This window comes from Vicugna pacos, chromosome 16 (assembly GCF_048564905.1).
Source record: "Vicugna pacos chromosome 16, VicPac4, whole genome shotgun sequence".
Classification (NCBI taxonomy): domain Eukaryota; kingdom Metazoa; phylum Chordata; class Mammalia; order Artiodactyla; family Camelidae; genus Vicugna; species Vicugna pacos.
The window spans coordinates 35,868,725-35,889,897 of NC_133002.1; the positions used below are offsets into that span (position 1 = coordinate 35,868,725).

At 36.8% G+C, this 21,173-nt stretch overlaps 1 protein-coding gene across 1 annotated transcript in view; it reads right to left on the reverse strand.

Moving 5' to 3' along the window:
- SKAP1 (src kinase associated phosphoprotein 1) overlaps positions 1–21,173 on the reverse strand; it is a 257,324-nt gene that overhangs the window by 203,341 nt on the left and 32,810 nt on the right. The window contains exon 2 of the mRNA XM_031686090.2: positions 20,064–20,169. Coding sequence (XP_031541950.1) covers positions 20,064–20,169 — 106 coding nt within the window. The remainder of the gene's footprint in view (positions 1–20,063; positions 20,170–21,173) is intronic.

The following is a 21,173-nucleotide window of genomic DNA, read 5'->3' on the forward strand; positions in this document are numbered from 1 at the left end:
AGCCTGGATGGGAGAGAGAGAAGGTGGGAAGCAGTTTGGGAAGCTGCTGGAGAGCAAGAGAAGGGACAAGAGATTTGATAATAGACATGGAGGCAGGTTGGGAATAAAGAGTCAGGAGGAAAGTCAGAGATGTCTTTTGGTTCCAAACTTGTGTAATGAGAGAAAAGGCAGAACTCACATACAAAGAACTCCAGCTGGTTCCCATGCTTCAATCTGTACCGTCTTTGGCTCCTGCCCTGCCACTTTTGTCACTGTTGATGCTTAAAACTTAATTTGTTTCATTTTTTGGCTTGCTTCAGGTTAATAACTATTCTGGGTCTATCGAAACTGCTGATTATCTGATTGATGAATAACTGATAACTCTATGACAGTGTGACTGTGGACCATATACTCACTGAATTTTACAGCTTAAAGGCCATTTAATCTACAGATGAGAAAAACTAAGCATGGAAACGTTACCTGATTGTACTACAGGAGTTTAAAAGTCCAAATTGCGGAGCTACCACAGTTTATCTTGTGCAGAATCAGGAACAGGTTCAAAAACATGATATTCACATGAAAATTCCTTTGATGTTTTTCTTGTTACAGACATGGTCACTTTATTCACCCGAGAGCAAATGTTACACACACAAAAAAAGTTAGGCTGGACTAGTTCTTAGAGCTCCTCAAGACAGTGTGGATTTGTGAACATTAACAATTCTACATACTCTTTACATCTCAAGCTATGAATACTGCATTCATTCTCTCAAACATTAATAAGTCTCCACTATTTGCCAGACACTCCACAAGGGACTGAGAGCATAGAAAGCCTAAACTGTGGGCCATTTTGGCTAGAATAGTGCAAAATTGTGCAAAACTGATGTGATTGGCCCAAACACACACGAAGTAAAAACTGGAGCCAGTAGAACCCAGGTCTGGCTAAGCCCAGAACCTGTCTTACTGCCTGCAGATAAAAGTTGCTGAAGGTGGATCTGATCAGACAGAGGACGATGCCTAGCAGGGGAGGGTCACAGAGAGGTCAGGCCCAGGATGCAGAGGGAGGCCAGGCAGAAGCCCATCAGAGCAGGCAGCAGAGGCCCAAGGAAGACATGTTTGAGGAGGGGGCAGAGCAGGATTTCTGAGTGGGTTCTAATCTGAAAGTCTTTATTTTATCTTGTGAAATAGGCTATGATGTTGAGCAAGAGTGAGAGGTAGTAAGGTAAACACTGCTAAAGATTTGAGGGGGAAGAACACTGAGCAAAATTGGAAAGGTTGCTAGTATGTGGCATTTGAAATAATTGCTAGGTATCATTAAGGGGTCAGCTGAGGTTGTAGGCTAAGATTTACTGTCGCAGTAATCCAATTGTGTAATCTTTCTCCTGCACTGATTAGCTGCCCAGGTATAAGATCAGAGAAGGTGGACAGCTGAATTGATGCAAGGTTAGAATTTTTCTAGGCTTGTGAGATGAAAGGATAAGAGAATAGGAGAAGACTAGAGAGGCACACCATGGAACTCAGGCTGGCCAGGGAAGAAACCAATGGCCAAAGACTTGACTATAGTGCCTGTACATATGAAATACTTTAAACAATCAATTAGACTACTCAAAAACAGGAGATATCACTTCTTCTCCTCTCTCTCAGGACTATCCTTTGTCCTCAAAGTCCCAAACCTCTCCCACCTCTTCCCTGCTCTTCACTGCTTCAATGGCTGACAGCTTCATCTACCCAACTGAAACTTGAGTCATCCTTTACCCTTTTTCCTATCACTATGTATATCCCATCAGTCACCAAGACCTGGAGATTCTACTCCCTTAATATATTTTTAATCCATTTCCTCTCCATCTCTACAGGCAATGAGTTTATTCAAGCCCTCAAAAATGCCTCACTCAGATCAATATAACCATGTCCCAAGTGGTCTACCTGCCACCTTGCTCCTCTCTGACCCATTCTCCGCAGTGCTGATGGGGAAGGAAGTGCAGTGACCACAGAGGCCAAAGGCCTGCAGACAAGTCTGGGCTGGAGCCCCAGTGCCTTCATCTTCTAGCTGTGGGACTATAGCTGCAGCCTCAGTTTCCTCACCTTCTTAATAGAAATAACAACCAGACCTGCCTCGTATGGTTTTTGGGAGGATTAACTATGATGATACACACAAAGAACTGAGCACTAGAACTGGCACCTGAAAGTCTTTAATAATTCTCAACTGTTACGTCATTAGCGTCATCATTATTCTAATGACCTAACATGTAAACCCAGTCTTATCATTCCCCGACTTGAAATCCTTCACTGACTTACCCAACCTGGTCTTCCCACTCTCACATGTCACTGCTCTCACTGCCAGCACACTTTTCCCGTTGCGCCCCTCCCCTAGTGAACCCTTGGTGATGGTCCTTCGAGGCTCAGCTTAGGCTCCCCCAGCACATCTGTGGACTCCTTTCAGCAGCACCTGTGTACTGCATTACAAGCTTCTTGTCTATGTCACTGAGCCCTCAAAGGGCAGTAGTACAGAGCCTATGTTCAATAAACGCTTGCTAAATAAGTGAAAGGACATGAGAAGCAGAAGGGCTGTCTGTGTTCAGCATGAGTGGAGCATAAAGTACATTTCAGGCGTTGGAGACAAGGCTGGAGAGGCAGGCCGAAAGCAAGGCTCTCCAAGCAATGCTATGGGGTATGGATTTTATCCCAAATAAGATGGGGAGAGGTACCTTCATTTCTCCTTAAATTATTTATACAAAAGCAAGAGGGAAAAAGGAAGTCAAAGGAAGGGAAGAAAAGAATGATAAAAACAAGTCACCTTTGTTAAATTAAAACCTTCATCCAAGTGAAAAAAAATTCCCCTAAAGCCTGGCTTCAAAGACTAACCACAAAATGACCAGGAAAATAAATTTCAAAAGACACAACTGAATACACATCACAGTGGCAAGAATCCAATATAGAAATACAATCAATTTGTTTCCTCATTAAAAGCTTTCATGAAGAAAATGATTTAATACAAATGCTAAAGCTACTGACACAAATTAATTGAAAAATAACAATAGAATCCTAATTAAAGACATAATATTATTTTACTCATTCACACTGCACCAAAATCTGAATAAATATATAAAAACAGAATCTAAGAAGTAGGCCTCTACTAGTAACCATTCTAAGAGTTACAATGAATTACTGAAATAAAAAATTAAAAAATAATTCTACTCTTAATGTGTATGGTTTATTCCAGTTAAGAACTGAGATGTACACAGAAATTCAGAAATTATTTAAAAATTATTTCAGTTTTGCCGTCAACTTGACTTTTTTTCCTTTTAAAAAATATTTTATTAAAGTATAGTCAGTTTACAATGTTGTGTCAATTTCTGGTGTACAACATGATTCAGTCATATAGGAACATACATATATTCGTTTTCATATTCTTTTTCACCATAATTTACTACAAGATATTGAATAAGGTTCCCTGTGCTATACAGTATAAACTTCTTGTTTATCTATTTTATACATAGTAGTTAGTATCTGTAAATCTTGAACTTCCAATTTACCCCTCCTACCACCTACCCCTCAGTAACCATAAGTCTGTTTTCTAAGTCTGTGAGTCTGTTTCTATTTTTTCTAATTGTACAAGATGCTATACTAAAATATTACTTTCCCATTTATTCCTTTGTACAATACCTACAGCAGTCATAAGCACTTACATAAGGTACCCAATTATCCAAATCATAAAGTAGGGAACTGACTTTGATCTAAAGGCTAATGACTATGTGACCAGTTCTATTCCTGTATCAATACAGGTCAGGGGTCACCAGCAATTCAACCACAACAGCCAGTCAATCCCAGGACTTCCCTGACCCATCCTGGGGCCAGAACTTCTGGTTCTGTCCCACTTCAAGGGATTCTGCGGCATCAGAAATGTCTCCAGATGTTGCCAGGCCCCAAGGAATTATGTAAGACAGCAGGCAAACATCAGGACAAGGAAAAGACCAAGACTATTTGTTCTGACCGTGTTTCCATCCCTCATCCTAGAAGCTAATCAGGTTGAAATGTCAGCAAAAGCTGGCCCTACGCTTTGCTGGTAAGATTTTCATGTCAGTTAATCCCCAGTTACATTGGGGGAGCTTCCTTACCACCCAAACCAACAGCCTACTCACACTTCCCAGTCAAGTCTTTCTTTCTTTGTTCCCCTTCACTGTTAAAATTCAGTTTAAAACCAAAGTAGCGACATACCTAAACAAAAATAGTGTTTTCTAATAAAGATTTTTATATATACTTGACTGATTTTAAGAATCTCCTGGAACCCTTATTGAAACACGATTCCCCAGGGTCCACCTCAGACCTAGTAAATTAGCACGTCCAGAGTAGCAACTTAAAAATCTGTATTTTTAACAAGATCCCCAGGTAATTCACATGATGGAGCAAGATTGTAAAACACTCTAAAGACATGAGTAGTTTACAAATGGTTGCCTGTTAAGGGGATTCTAGACAGACAGCTCCCAGTTCAAGTATAGACTGTATTCCAAAATTCATTGCCAGTTGTTTGAACCTTGAAATGCATTTTCCTAATGAAACAAAGTAATGGATAGTGGTAAGTTTTCTGGATCTGTTTCAAAAATCAATTAAATCTTGTTAACTTACCTGAAATAAAGTAAATACAATCTTTAATTTACAAACCAATCACATTTCAAAAGTTGAAGCATAAAGTTGGCCATTTTGAATGTATTTTTTTCATTGACATAAAGTTCTGAAAAGTGGTTATATTATCAGGCTATCTGTAAAAGCTTATGAAGCTCATGATGAACCAAAGGCAGCTATGGAATCAAGGATATAAATATGAGCTCAAAGCAAGAGATGCTGGGAAGAAAAAAAGATTTGTCTTCTCTGGGCATAAAAAACAAACATAGGCAACCCCTCTTCCTTTGCAGCCACCTCCTGCCTCCCAGTGGCCTCAGCCAGGTACCAAGGATTCACATGATATCCATAGTTCCCCACTAAAGCATCAGCTTACCCATCCCTGTCCCATGCTTTACTCTCCTAAATTACTTACCTCTCCCCCCCAAATCCAGTCTAATCTCCTATTTCCATGATTTGGTCCCATCTTATCTTTTCAGTTATATCTCTTATTATTTACTCCTTATACCTAATAAACAGGATCACCCTGTCATTCCCAAACATGGCTAAACTTTTATTTCCTCTGTTTCTTTGCACATGCTATTTTGTGTACAATGTATCTGACCAAAAAATCCATCCTTTTCAAACCCAAGATCAAGCCATGATGCCGTCTCATCCATGAAGGTCTCCCATAGTCCACCAACCAGAGGTGATTTCTTTTTCTGGGATTTCACAGTACAATCTATGGGTACCTCTTTTAAAGCATTAGCCACAATACATCTTGAATTATACTTATTTGTGCATGCTTTTATAGCTTTCCCTTTGGGTTGAAAGTTTCTTGGAAATATTTTTGGGTATCTATAATGTAACATGCTTTATATTAGGCACTTTTATATGCATAAAAACAACCTTACTAGGTGGGTTTATTGTATAATTATTCAGTTTATCCTGCTCAAAAATGAGTTATAGGGGGCCTAGAACCTGCCATATTCACCACAAAAATGCTTTGCACATAGTAGAGGCTCAATAAACATTTGTCAAATGAATACAGTGGTGTTACTAACTTGTTATGAAAAACTGAGCCTCAGTAAGAGTGCTGGTAAAACAATCACACTGCCTGGGTTCAAATCCCAATTCCAAAACCTAACAACTGTATAACCTTAAGCAAGTTGACTGCCTCCCTGAGCCTTAGTCTTCTCCTGTGCCGAACGGGGCTTATTATAGTATTCACCTCACACCTGTTGTGAGAATTAAATGAGATAATGTGTGTAGTGCCCTTGATTTTGGGCCTGGCACATGATAACTGTATGACGAATGTTAGCTGTGACTGTTGCTCTTCAGTAGCAGAGGTAGGAATCTCTAAAGTCCTCATTCTTCCAGAGGAAAAGGATCCTCTGTTAACTTTATAACCCTCAGTGTACCTAGTATTGTGCCCTGCCATAACAGAGGTTCAACAAACTTATTGGCCACTGAATTTCCTCAGCACAATCATCTTAAACAAAAGCTAGAAGGAAATCATTAAATAGGGCTAATGCACATGAATGCACAATCAAAAATCCCTTAACCCTCCAGGAAAGAATTTATATTTTTAAAAAAGACTGTGCACCCAAATGAAACTCTGTATGGTGAAACTCCAGGTATGTTACATACACAAATTGAAACCAGACATTTCAGACTGTCTGCAGAAGGTATCTGTGAGCAGTGGGCTCCTTTCACAAGTCTGGCCACTCACTGGCCCAAGAACCTCTTGAAAAACAGGGCTGTATCTTACATGACACTGTCCTGATCACCTGGCATCGTGCCCAACAAAGGGTAAACAAGTAGCCAAGACGCATTTGTTAAGTAAATTAACTGCTTCCGGTTTGTAATTCTCACCCTGCTTTTAGTTAATTCCATTTCTCTTCATGATCAGCATACAAATCAATCATGGCGACTGATGTTTTGAGAAGGAGGAAGTGAATGGTTTACTTAAGTACCCTCACTTTGGAAAACTAGTCCCACAAACACAAATGTTTTACTAAATAGTCACACAGAGTGTAGATAATCCTTTTCTAATGAGGAATTCATCCTGTGTCAGTTCAGTGCAGCTCAGAAAGATAATATCTGAGAGATGGAAGTTGTTCCTAGTCAGTGATACTTCATCTAATGAAGACCTCGAGAATGAACTTCCTTTATTAAAAAAAAAACACATTTTAGAAAAATCATCATAAATTACTCAAAGGACTGCTGTATTTCATATAGTTCAAAAATAATTTTACTTTCATGTATGTGTATGTGTTTGTGAGCTTAGGCACAGAGTAAAACACCTCCAAATACAGCTGTTTATTTGCACAGAAGTGACCCAAGGCTACAATTAAAGCCCAATTTCCTCTTTCCACATCTCTCCCCACCACCCTCCCACAGCGCCAACTCCTTTCCCACCTAGAAACAGATATTCTTTGGCTCTTAAATCTCTGCCCCTTTTTAAAACAGGAAAGGCTCTGATATCAGTGACTTAAAATTAAATACATATTCACTGTAAAGAGTTAAAAATACAAATAAATAAAAAAGAGAAATTAAAAATCACTCGAACTACTTGCCAGAGATTACTATCATTAACATTTTTTCACTTACCTGTTTTTTCATTTATAGTATATCTTATCATTCTACATCAATACATCTTCTTCTATAGCACGAATAATGAATGATTTTTTTTTTAAGTTTGCCCTTTCAACAGAATGGAGGACAAAGGGAAGAGAAAGGAGAAGATAGATTTAGGATGAAGAATCAATAGGCTTGATGGTTTGAGGAGTAAAGAGGAGTCAGGAATGACTCCCAGGACCCTGCCTTGGGAGCCAGGACCTAGTGAAAGCACAAATAGACTTTAGGAATGAGCAGAATATAAAATAGTGAGTTCAGTTCTGGACACTCAATCAGGATTCTTTTGGCTACAAGTAACAGAAAAGCTGACTGGCAGAGGCTTTAACAAGCAGAAGTTTATTTTTCCTTCAAAATAAGAAGTCTGGACACAGATGAATTCAGGGTTGATACAGGGGTGCAATAATGACATGAAGGACCTAGCTTCCCTTACTTTTCTGCTCTAACACCTTAGGGCAGAGTAATATCTTAAGGTGCTTACTGCATTTCAACATTTTGCTGGTGTCCCAAGCATAAGACTGTCCTGTGAGAGAAGTTTTCTCCTTACATTTCTTTGAGCAAAACTGTATCTTATGTAAACTCTAGACCAACCACTGGCAAGGCAGAATGGCTTTCAGATCATGAGTCATTCCGGGGCTCAAGGGATTCTGTTGTCTAGGAAGAATGAAGGATGGCTGCTGGGTAGGCATCCAGCAGGGTCTGTCCCAGGTTTGTGAAATTTGAGATATCTGTAAGACACCCAAAAGGAGCCATCCAATATGTTGTGGTGCCTTGGAGAGAGAACGGCAGTTGAGCTGTAGAATTGGTAGTCATCATGTACAGAGAAAGCGTGGAGTTATGGGCATGCACGCAACTGCCTACAAAGAACGTGGTGAGGAAAGAGGCAAGACTAACGGACAGCAGTGAAGAGGGCAGGATAGAAAAATGAGCTCAAGCAAGAGCCTAAACTAAGAGCATAAATGCAAAGAAGAAGGAAAACCAGGAGAGACTGTTATCATAGGGACTGACAGAGATTTTTTGTTTGTTTGTTTTTACTTTTTAAGGAAAAGGAAGCTGTCAACAGTGTCACATGCTGCAGAGAGACCAAATAAGACAAAGACTGAACAGTGTCACTTGGATGTGGCAACTGGAGAGTTGCTGGTACTTTGACAAGAGTAACTTGATAGGAGTGGAGACTAGATTACAGAGGACTGAAGAGTGACCAGAGAAGGAAACAGAAATGGCCAGTCTAGGCTTCTATTTCAGGAAGTGTGTCTGTAAAAAAAGAGAGAGATGGGACAGTAGCCAGAGAGGGAATCACTGTGTAGGAGGTAATGTTTTTTGTAGTATTAGGAAAGATGTGAGCGTATTTATATGATGAATGAAGAGATGTAACAGGGAAGGAAAAGCTAGATTTAAGAAAGAGAAGGTCTCAGGGTCAGGGAAGGCAGTGGTAACAGTGGAATGAAGATGACAACTCAGTCCTCAATAGCATGAGAAAAGACTGAACTCAAAAGATGACAGAAAGACAGAAAATTGTAAAGTCATCTAAACAAATCTCAAAAGAGAAGAGATTTGGGGTAAGATTGAATAATAAAAGTCTAGAAATGACAGCAAGGATCTTAAAGGATGCCAACAGCATTTCTGGAAAATGAGCAAATTCTATTAAAGATGATCTCAAACAAAACACTGTCCTGCAAAAGAGCCATGTTTTACTTAGGCAGAGATGGAGAAAAGAAGGTGAGGATATAGAGGAGTTTGATTACAACAGATCATGGATTCTAGGAAACACAAGGGGAGAGGATTAGAAAAGAAGTCATCAGGAAAGATGAGAGATGGTAGAGACAAAGAACTGCAAAGCTTCATAGGAAGGATGATGACCAAAAGCAGAGGGCTCATGATGGATCACGGCTGGAATGACTGGTACCCATGATCCAACAGAACTCCAACACATAGTCAGTAGTCTTGTAAACTTATACCACAGAATGTTGGAGAAACGTTATCATAGGAGACATTTGAAGAGATGAACACTGTCTTAACAAATGGCTCTGTACCCCCTAATTAATGCTCAGTAAAAAGAAAGCATCCTGTCTCTGGAAAAGAATGTGTGGGGTTGGTTACTGAACAGTAAATTTCCTAAAAAAGAGGGTGTCTTGTTCTCAAGTTTAGCCTCGGACCAGAGAACACATTTATAACAGTTCTCTCCCATTTACTCAACTCACATTATTGAGTTTACACCACATACCAGTACAATGATAGACTTTTTTTAAATGAACATAAGACCATCCATACCTTTAAGGAGTTTATAATCTCCACAAATATGTATTCTGAGTTCTAAGAAACTGATTTTAAATGAATTTAAAAGTATGTGGTAGAGTAGTGCTTCTCAAATGTTCATGTGCATACAAACAACCTTGGGATCTTATTAAAATGCAGATTCTTTTTTCTTTTATTTTATTGAGTTATAGTCAGTTTACAATGTTGCATCAATTTCCAGTGGAGAGCACAATTTTTCAGTCTTACATGAACATACATATATTCATTGTCACATTCTTTTTCACCATGACCTACCACAAGATCTTGTATATATTTCCCTGTGCTATACAATATAAACTTGTTTATCTATTCTATATATACCTGTTCGTATCTACAAATCTCACACTCCCAGTCTGTCCCTTCCTACTCCCCTCCCCCCGGCAACCACAAGTTTGTATTCTATGTCTATGAGTCTGCTTCTGTTTTATATTTAAGTTCATTTGTCTTCTTCTTCTTCTCCTTTTTTTTTTTAAGATTCCACATATGAGTGATATCATATGGTATTTTTCTTTCTCTTTCTGGCTTATTTCACTAAGAATGACATTCTCTAGGGACATCCATGTTGCTGCAAATGGCATTATGTTGTCATTTTATGGCTGAACAGTATTCCATTGTATAAACATACCACAACTTCTTTGTCCAGTCATCTGTTGATGGATATTTAGGCTATTTCCATGTCTTGGCTATTGTAAATAGTGCTGCTATGAACACTGGGGTGCAGGTGTCTTTTTAAAGTAGGGTTCCTTCTGGATATAGGCCCAGGAGTGGGATTACTAAGTCATATGGTAAGTCTATTCCTAGTCTTTTGAGGAATCTCCATACTATTTTCCACAGTGGCGGCACCAAACTGCATTCCCACCAGCAGTGTAGGAGGGTTCCCTTTTCTCCATAGCCTCTCTAGCATTTATCACTTGTGGACTTTTGAATGATGGCCATTCTGACTGGTGTGAGGTGATACCTCACTGTAGTGTTGATTTGCATTTCTCTGATAATTAGTGACATTGAGCATTTTTTCATGTGCCTATTGATCTAAAATGCAGATTCTGATTCAGTAGTTCTGACTCAGTGAAGCCTGAGATTCTGCATTTCTAACAACATTCCAGGTGATGTTGATGTTGCTGGCCCATGGACCACTCTTGGAGTATTAAAGAGCTAGACTCTAGCAAAAAAGATTTCTTGCTTTTCCTTTTTCTGTTTACACTGACCTATAAAGTCCTGAGAATTTTCCCTCTTTTCCTTGTTAACTCTCCTATGCATTCATTTCTTTAAAAAAAAAGGGGGGGCTTGAGGTAGAAAACCTTACAAAAGGCTTTTTCTTCTAAGGAACTATTAGCTATACACACTACTTTCATGAGCATGTCAAACATCTATCTTATGTGATTAAATACTTTTGTGGAACCTCTACTATTTCAAACTGGGCACCTAGATATTCACTAAAAGAGTAAGAGACTAGGAGCAGCAATTAATTCTAGTTATGCCATATGGCAGTATAGAACACTAGCTGGAACCTGGAAATTCAATTTCACAAGAGTCTTACTTATTCTGAATTTTAATCATTATAGGATCAGCAAACATATGCCTACCAACCTGCTACATTTACACAAAATTCTAAAGAATAATCACACTGCATACTCAAAAATGATTGGTTTTTCCCAAATGGACTTAAAATTTCTCTCCTACCAGATTCTCAAAATAAAGTAGCTGCTGACAGCTCCAGTTTAATCTCCCTGTTAAATAATATCTTCAAACAGTTCTTTCAATGAATAGCGTTGCTTGCTTTCTTACCATTTTCATCGTCAGCTCACAATTTTGCACAAGTATAATTTTCTCTGGATTCCTCAGCCCTGGGGCCGGTTCGGGTGCTGGCCCTCCTGTCCCTGTGTACTCCCTCCACTGTGCCTGTCACTGCTAAGACACACATCCCACAATATTCTCTCCATTTTACTTCCCTCCAGAATGAAGCCATTATTATTTTCAACATATACTCCATACCCTGTCCTCTTAGAGCTAAGATACTTTCATCTCCTGTACATCTAATAATTTCAAGGTAAGGACAGCAAAATCAGTTCTTGTTCCATGAACTTTTGTCTCTGGTGCTTGAGAGACTATCCTAATATCCTCTGAACATGTTTTAGTGATAACATTTACTGCACCAGGGCCAAAATGATTTTCTGCCACTTTCAATTCTAGTTCAATAAAAGAATAAGAGCTTTGTTTCTAACCTCTGTCATTTTTAATACCATAAAATGATTTAAAAAATGTAAAATTGAGTTCCATTTCCTACTGGACTACCAATCTCATATTAGCTTTCCTTTTATCAAATTTATGAGAAAAGTCAGAAATTGCCTTTCCTTAAAAAAGATCAAAATTTCCCGATCTCCTGTTTGAATTGAATGTCAGCTCTCAATAATTGCTGGTCTAGAAGTTTTAAAGAAGTATGAAAGTTAGATACTTAAAGTTAGTTAGTTCTGTCAGAAATAACAGACTGGAGGATTACCCCTTCATCTACCATCATTCTGTAATAATAAGATTATTCCTAGAAAATTATCATCCTAAAAAAATTACAAACACGTTTGTTATATTTCCAAATTGAGGAAGCATGTGGTTTTCTGAAACCAGTGATTGAGGTCCATGATTTCTGAACTGCAAAGTGAAACAAATAATGTTTTTTGCAACATTACGTTATGAAATATTTCAAATATGCATAAAAGGTAAAAGAACACCCACATATACCCACAACCTAGATTCTATGATTCACTTTTGTTATATTTGTTTTGTCACATATCCATCTCTCTTTTTTGATGCATTCTAAAATAAACTGCAGACTTGGCTATACTCTACCATGAATATATAATTAATGAAACTTCAACATTTATTTAAAGAACTATAGTTCTTTTAAACCAATAATCTTCTGGAATATGCCAATTTTTTGTAGTGGTTTGGCCAAGTAAACTACACAACCAATTAGAAATTCTATATTCTAAATCCGAATCTTTCCTCAAAAAATAAAAATAGACTTACCATATGATCTAGCAATTCCACTTCTGGGTATATATCTGGAGGGAACTCTAATGCAAAAAGATACACGCACCCCAATATTCATAGCAGCACTGTATACAATAGCCAAGATATGGAACCAACCTAAATGTCCGTCGACAGATGACTGGATAAAGAAGTTGTGGTATATTTATACGATGGAATACTACTCTGCCATAAAAAGCATAAAATAATGCCATTTGCGGCAAACATGGATGGACCTAGAGATCGTCATTCTAAGTGAAGTAAGCCAGAAAGAGAAAGAGAAATACCCTATGATATCACTCATGTGGAATCTAAAAAAAAGACACTATGAACTCATCTACAAAACAGAAACAGACTCACAGACTTAGTAAACAATCGTGGTTACCAGGGAAAGGGGGTGGGAGGGGATAAATTTGGGAGTTTGAGATTTAGAAATGTTAGCCACTGTATATAAAAATAGATTTAAAAAAAAGTTTCTTTTGTATAGCACAGGGAATTATGTTCAATATCTTGTAATTATGTTCAGTATCTTTTAATAAAAAAATACGAAAATGAATGTATGTATGTAAATGGGAAATTGTGCTGTACACCAAGAGATTGACACATTGTAACTGACTGTACCTTAATTTATGATTTTTTAAAATTTTTAATAAAGCTAAAGCTCTAAATGTTCTTCAAAACAATGAACCGTACATACATATAAATTTTTAAAATACTTGCAGTATATTGTTTATGTATTTACATGCAATATACTGTATATGTGCAAATTTTAACAATTCTACCTAATAAAACTGAAAAATGAAAAAAATCCTAATCTTTCGTTAATTTTGTTACTTTGAGTAATTTCTTATATCTGAGTTCTCTTACCAACAAAGGAACAAAGGCACTTGGTAGACACGGTAGAAGGTCTTGATTACTAAATTGTAAAATGAACCTTGCGGTTAATGGCAGAATTTATAAGCAAGAGACGCTCACTAATATAACTAAAAGAAATAGCTAATTGGAGATTACGTGGGCATAAAGTTTTTCATAAATTATAATGAGAACCTCAACAAGGCTCACAAACTCAAGAGGGAGCTTGAGTTTGAGCAATTAATGATAATGCATCTTATATCAGCCACACTGTATCTACGATAAGACAATTTGAGGCTGGATTATTGAAGACTGGGTTATTCCAAGTGAGAATTTCGTTAACAACACACTAGCATCAAATTGGAATTTTCTTGGCTTTGCAAAGCCTTAGTATTACTGGTTTGTAAACTCCCTATTAATTAACTACAGTAAGAGATGCCACAGGGATAGCTGCCCCTTTCTTTATGAGCTGCTTGTTCCCCTATGCTGATTTTTTTTCCTTTTGGAAGACTGGCCCTGGAAGGGGCATCCTTTGAAGCCTGAAGAATCAAAGCTGCTGCAAAGCACTGCTGAGAGTTTCGAAAGAAATATGAAGGAACTACATTGGACCTGGGGCGATAGGCTGAGATCGTCCCAAACAGGTCAGCAGTTGGTCTATAAAATATTCCCATTGCCAAGGAGGCGGTGACATCTTGTGTAAATCAAAAACTAAAACCCTAAGATATCTCATTTCCATTTTAAATGCATGGGGGTTAAATATGGATATCTAGCACTAGCGATGTTCCTGTGGGATTGATTTTTTTCCTGTTTTCTTAGAGCCCTTTACTGAGCGTGGTAAGCAGGATGGCATTTCATTATCAACCCTGCTAGCACTGCACTTTGGGGAGACTAGATGAGGCCACACAGTGAGAGACAAGATTCAGCTTCCAAAGAAGAAATGATTCACGTGGTGTGACTGTTAAAACCCACTTTAGGCCCAACTCATTCTCAACAGAATCATGAAATGAAATAAAATCCCAAGGAAATGAAATTTCCTGCATCATTTTGTAAATTAAAAAAAAAATCATAGTGATACCATAAAAAATCAAATGAAGGTTTCAAGGTTTGGTTGGTAATGCTTGCATTTTCGTACCATTTGGGGAAAAAAGAATGTTATTTGCATTTTGGAGGATGCAACTTAAAAAGAAAACACAAGATCATGGTTAGGAGAATCTTCCACTGAATCGATGTTATCGAAGTAACGTCAAAACACAGTTTGGCTCCTGACAGCTGACCCAGTGCTCTTGCATTTCTCTCCCCTTTGTTCTAGTTTCATAACACAGAAAGTGGATACAGGGTGGATCTATATCAGAAATAAGAGAAAACAGGCAAATTAGAGAAAACCACAATCAAGAAGGCCCCACGCCACAAGTTTCTGGAGATCCACAAATAGATAACACAGAAAGGCATTTCCCCCCGTTGGTTTTCTATAAGGAGAGAAAATAGTACAGCATTGGGACAAAAGACTAGCTCCAGATGAAATGAAACTTAAAATCAAGGCCAAAGTAAACTGGTAAAATGAAGACAGTAATTTCAGATAAATGATCTTTTCACACAATGTATGAATTAAGGGCACCCATTTATAGGCAAATAAAAAAGCTTCTAGTATTAAAAAATTGACACTGAGGATGTTCTGAGACCTTCCAAGACAAATCCATATCGAGTAGATAATAGGAATGTGCCCAAGTGATAATGATGGCTATAATTCTATCAGGAGTAAAGAAAATTTCAGCAACATAACTAAATGACTGAAGAGCAATACTCAGCATATTATTCTAATGGGTCAGTCCAACCTGAAGGGTGAAAGTTCAGTTACCTGTCTGCCTCCTAGGTCTCATTTCAAGATTCTTTTCACTCTTGATAGAACATATTATCTGTTTAAAGAGCTCAGTACTGGGAATTTTTAATAAAAAGGTTTGAAAGGTACACATTTATTAATCCAAGCTTTTTTTTTAAACCCACTTATTACTTAGCATAAAATTACTAAAAAATTATTATATATCAGTTATTTGTATAAAATATTTATTTTATGGGATGCCCAAAGGGAGAAGCTTCTGATCACTAATATAGCCTAGTAAAAGAAAATAAAAGTGGATCAATTTAATCTTAGAGCTGGTACTAATTTCAAGATATTTGCACAAGTAAAAGAATAAACAAAATAATCACCATCATCAAATCAAAAGGAGAGTTATACATTTCAAGGATGATTTGAAAGGACACGAGACTTGCTATGAAAGAGCATATAATAAAATGATCTTCCTTTCCAGGTTAAGCCAAGAAACCAACAGCAGGTAATAATTATATCAGTCCCACCTGAAGAGAATTTCAGACTAAAAGAACAATAAATATAACCCCTCACTGCCCCAATAAGTAAATCTTCAAAAATCTTTAACACGATTGTGAAATCTCAACATACACTCACTGAAAAACAGAAAACTAGTATAGAAATTTGGTATATAGTTGATCAGCTGAAAGACATGAAATTGTTTTGGGTTTTGTTTTTTTTTTTTGGATTAAGGATGAGAGGCAGAGATAGGACTGAAAAAGGAAGAAATAAATTGTTAACCTTCAAGATGTGGTCAAATTATTGCTCTGTATGATTTTGAGCCTTTTCAGAGCTCTTTAAACTTAGATGGATTGCACAAGTACTTTTTTTTTTTTGCAATGGATATAAGTAGCAAAATGAACAACAGGTTATGAGCAAATATCTAAACTTGCAAGCAACACAAATGTACCAACAACACATTCCACATTAGTTCTCTTGATAAGCACACTTCATTCCAATGTGTTTTGTTTGGGAGTTTTAAGCTCAATAACCAGCTCTTAGGAAAAGTAAAACTCTATGTAATTAATAGTAATGATATTTACAGTACACTACTTTGAAGATTGTGCTTCCAAGAGTTATACTAGACTAACTCCCTGTCTTTCTTCCTATAATACAAAGACATCAGAATGATATATTCTTAAACTAAATCCTGTTTTAAAGCTAAATCCATGTTAAGCTGTAAGAAAAACTTGAAGTTCCCCAAAAAAACTGGAATTATTTTTATGATATTTCTACCAGTGTATCATGTTTCATGCAGAGCTATATGCTAACCACCCACAATGAGACATTTTTAAAGATATTCTTTCAGCCTGTACTTTAAATGTCCTGAGTTTTGTGGGTTTTGGGCCATAATCCTGTTACATAAAGTTATTTCTTTATTTCTTTCCATTTCAATATGCTATTAATCTACCTGTCTCATTTTGGAACTCCTTTCACTTTCACAAAAGGAAATAATATTCCAAGTTTGTTTCCATTGGCTCTGGCCTTCACTTCCAACAGTGAGCATAAATGACTAGCTGTTCTAAAACGGGCCATCAAGAGAGAATTTATCCCTACCTCAGTAATAAAAATATTCTATATTGTTCATCCCTTCCCCCATTCTCAATGTATTCTTGCTGTCAGATGGCCTCCCTTGAATCAAACTTAAGAAATGCTCAACTGTTTCTACAAATGCATAAGAACGCCATCAGATGTCTGAGTGTAGATCATGTCTGCTTCATTCCAGGTGTCTCACATCTGGCACTGATCCTGCAGTGACCACCATAATAAAACAGAAGGAGCTTCTGCCTGGCTTTCATCCTAATCATTCTCTAAAGAGCTCAGTGAAAACTTGGATTCAGAATGTGAAAACCGTTAGTTTTTAGGGAGAATGTTTAAATGAGGAAGCAGTTTGAAGAAGAGCAATGAACATCACAGCTCAGGACATCAAATACCACAACAGGATTTTATTTCCTTGGAATCACAGAAATTACCATCCGTTTTCTATTTTGTCTTATATGGAAAACATTATACATCATCCGTAACACTTGTAAGCCAAAAAAAACCCAACCCCATATGTAGATAGAAATACAGATACGATTTTATTTTTAAGTCTGAGAGGAGAGAGAATAGTGAAGCTACTTGTACTGAGAAACAGATGAGCACTTGGAGGAAATCCATGAATTCTGACACAACTATCATTTCCTGGGGTCAGTGACTCTGTGCAACAAAGGTGGCAAATGGCACATAACAGCTATGATGGAGTCAGACGCTTTAATTTACAGCAAGACCACAGCCATGGCAAGCAGCACTGAATTCTGAGCCACCTTAAAAATTAGGGCCAAGCCCCTAGAGTTTAGGAAGAATCAGAGACAGTGCTATTCTCACTTCTCTCCACCCTTTTCATTCTCAGCAGCACAGTGCTGAGGAAAGAATTACAGGGATTCAAGCACGGACACAAGATAGAGTAGAAAGTTTTGGGGTGGAAATATGTGTATATACGGTATTTATATTTATCCAGTGGTTTTCCCAGATTATCCTGCTAGAGATTTCTTACCTACCTTCCAAATAAGCTCTGATGTGCCAAATTAATAATTTTAGATATGTTCCTACTCTCCCCAACAAATCTACCAAACCCTTAACATTTTATTGCTTTAATATGACTAAAGATAAAACTTTTTAAGTGGCTTTCAACAATTCTTTTGATGTTACTTGGCAACTTGCCATATACATTTAACTCTCAAGTTTGATGAGTTCCAAATTTCTTTTCACACCCAGCCTCTGGGAAAGATACAACTTCTACACACAAAAAAAGTAAATATGGCTGGACTTGTACAAGCTTTAATTCTTTGAAACTGGCATCAGTACATATAAGTGCATAATACTGACCAGCCATAAAAGGGGCTATAGAGGCAATATGTCTGAAAAAAGAGGATTCAGCAAAACAAGGGTTACATTAATGGGACGATGATTGAATAGGTAAATGTAAGACAATTTCAAACAGCTTGCCAAAGGGAAGCCTTGTTTTTCCATTTTCTTATACAGTATCTAATTTCTGGCTCCTCATTTCCTCTGTGATCTGATAATTATGAAATTCTAAACAAAGTGTCATCTTTCTTGCAACAAATCAATGAACAGAAAGCTCCCATTAACAATGCAGATGTTTCCTAAAAATCCTGCTGGTTATTTCCTGAATGTCTGTCCCACAAACCACACAGCAATTCTTTGAGAACAAGGAACCCTCTCTACCTCATAACAAATACAGCTTCTATGTGTGCACACATGGATATGAGTGTATGAGTGTGTGTGTATGCATTTAAAAAGAGGACTAAGAAGTAATATGTACTGGTAACAGCGACTCACCACAAAAATCACCTTTTATTACCAATTTCAGATTGAAATTAGCCCTTTCCAAATGCTGTGGTACAAATATGGGAAAGGAGAGCTCCTATTCATTGTATATTTGTCTCTACAGATGCAGTAAAATTGTTTTTACATTCCTTATTACAGATTTATACCACTAATAGCACCACATACACAATTATACTTTGGGCATCCCTCTCCCTATAACATAATTTAAAACAATTTCACCTTTATTCCTCATGTCATCCTTATAATAGTCCTATGGTATAAAGGTCAACTTTGTATTAAAAAAATAAAAAATTCTATGGATTACGAACTAACAGGTACACAACTAAGCCTAAATTTATCTAAATAAAGTAACATTACAGGGAAGTTTGTTTTAAACACTCTTTCAGGCTAATAAAAATTATAGATATTCTTACTTTTGCAAAAATCTTCCATCTTCTGCATTCTGTTTGTTTCAATTATTTAGGGCAACCCAGGCTGATAATTACACAGTCCCCAGTTGCTGAGTAAAAGTGATGCTTAATTAGCCAGCAGGAAAGATCGATTAAGATCCAGCAGGGCATCTTGTGAGGTTCTCTCACATTCCTGGAGGGAATATATTCTGGCTGTGCCCTTCAAAAGGATAAAACTCTCAGCTTCTAAGGAGTTTCAATGAAGTTTCTAAAGTAGATGCCAAGATCGGTCAGCCACACAAATTAAATTCCAGTCATAACCCTGTAGATGTTCTCCCTTTCACTAAGAGTACTCAGTTCAAACATTCTGAATCACATTGCCACCAGGTTGGAAAAGGCTTAAAATAACACTCACTTATCCCCAACTCTCATTCAGTTAATTCAGTTACCACATTTTGAGCAAGAAGTGGTTGGGAAATACATTGTAAAGGAAAATGTTTATTTCTTCCTCTTCCAAGTAAGTGTATGTATCTGTCAGGTGCTCACATTCTAAAAGGCACAAATTAGGTCAGGGCCTTTAATTAAAACAAAAATTAGTGAGCATGATATTCCAACCAGTCTGAGACTAAAACATCCTAATATGGTCATAGGAAAAGTATGGTTTAAGTTTTCTATTAGGGAAGGAGATTTGGATGTAAACCAGGAATAAAAATCATAATGAAAATTAATTATCTCATATGGCTTAACATCCTCCCTTTTAGTAAATTGGACAAGCACAAATATTTAGCTTTTCACACATTTGCAAAAGTGTTCAATAAAGAACAACATAACAATCCAGAGCTAAAAGCAGAATAATTTTCTTAACATACATAGTTGTCAAAATTTTCTATTTTGGTAAACTACCCAACTATGCCTGCCTCACTTTAATTCAATTCAGTAAACATTTATTAAGCCTCTACCAAGTGTAAAGAACTATGATGGATATGTCTTACCTTGCTAATTTATATACTGAAGTAGATTTTACTGATTATAAACTGTTTTAAAGCTTATAAAGAAGAATAATGGAACCAGTTGATACAAACCTAGCTCTGATTTGCTGAAAGCCCCGTAGAATATGGTCTCTGTGGTCCCTTGCACCAGCACTGAGGTTCTCATTCCGCAAACCTTCTGCCAGGAAATCCTCAGCATCTAAAAGAAAAGGAAAGTTGATCAATGAAAAAGAAAAAATACTAAGGAAGAAAGAGAAAAATCTGAAAGACTAAGAAATAGGTATTACTTTCTCTTTAAAAATGTTAAAGTTGCAGAACAATGTGAATGTAATTAATGCACACTTAAAAATGGTTAAAATAGTAAATTATATGTTATGTATATTTCACCAGAATAAAAAGTAAGTAAAACTCTACATATGCCTGTAGGTGACACTTTCTAATAATCCAAGAACTTTCGACAAATTTAGAAAGCTAATACATATATTAACCACAAAAATAACTATTTTCTAAACCATCTTAAAGAAACAGTTAAATGTTAATTATCACTGATGGCAGAGGATGGACTGTCAGTTTCATAAACATATAAACATTACAAACAAGTCATAGTGGGTCACAGGCCAATAGAAGCTAGAGAGAAATGTCAATAAATAGAACTTAAATTTAAAACAGAGCTGAACTGAAAACTCAACTACAAAAAGAGAAGGCATTCAAAGAAGAAAACTAATTAGCAGATGCATCACCAATGAAAATGACAATGCAACCAACTGAAGGAACCCACATGGAAAAGAAAAAACATACCCAAGAGAAGAAAACTGCAATTAGGGTGAGAATACACTATAAAATAGGGATCTGATAGAAATATATAATATGAAACAAATCATGTTATATTGAAAGAAACTGGGGAGGCATCTACAAATTTTCCGAAGACAAAAATACACTGATACTGACTATAATTGCTAGAAATACTAATTACATACTTTATTATGCATAAAAGGATTATCATCCCTAAAAAGTATATAAATAATATAGTTAAAAGTTTCCATCTCCAAAAATAGTGCCTGTAATATGAAACTGATATATATACTACCAAAATAATGTTATGAATTTATATAACATTTGGGTTACATAGGACACTTAAAATTTTGTTTTACATTCATACCATTCAACACCATCAAACAAAAAAATCCTAGATAGTCATCACCA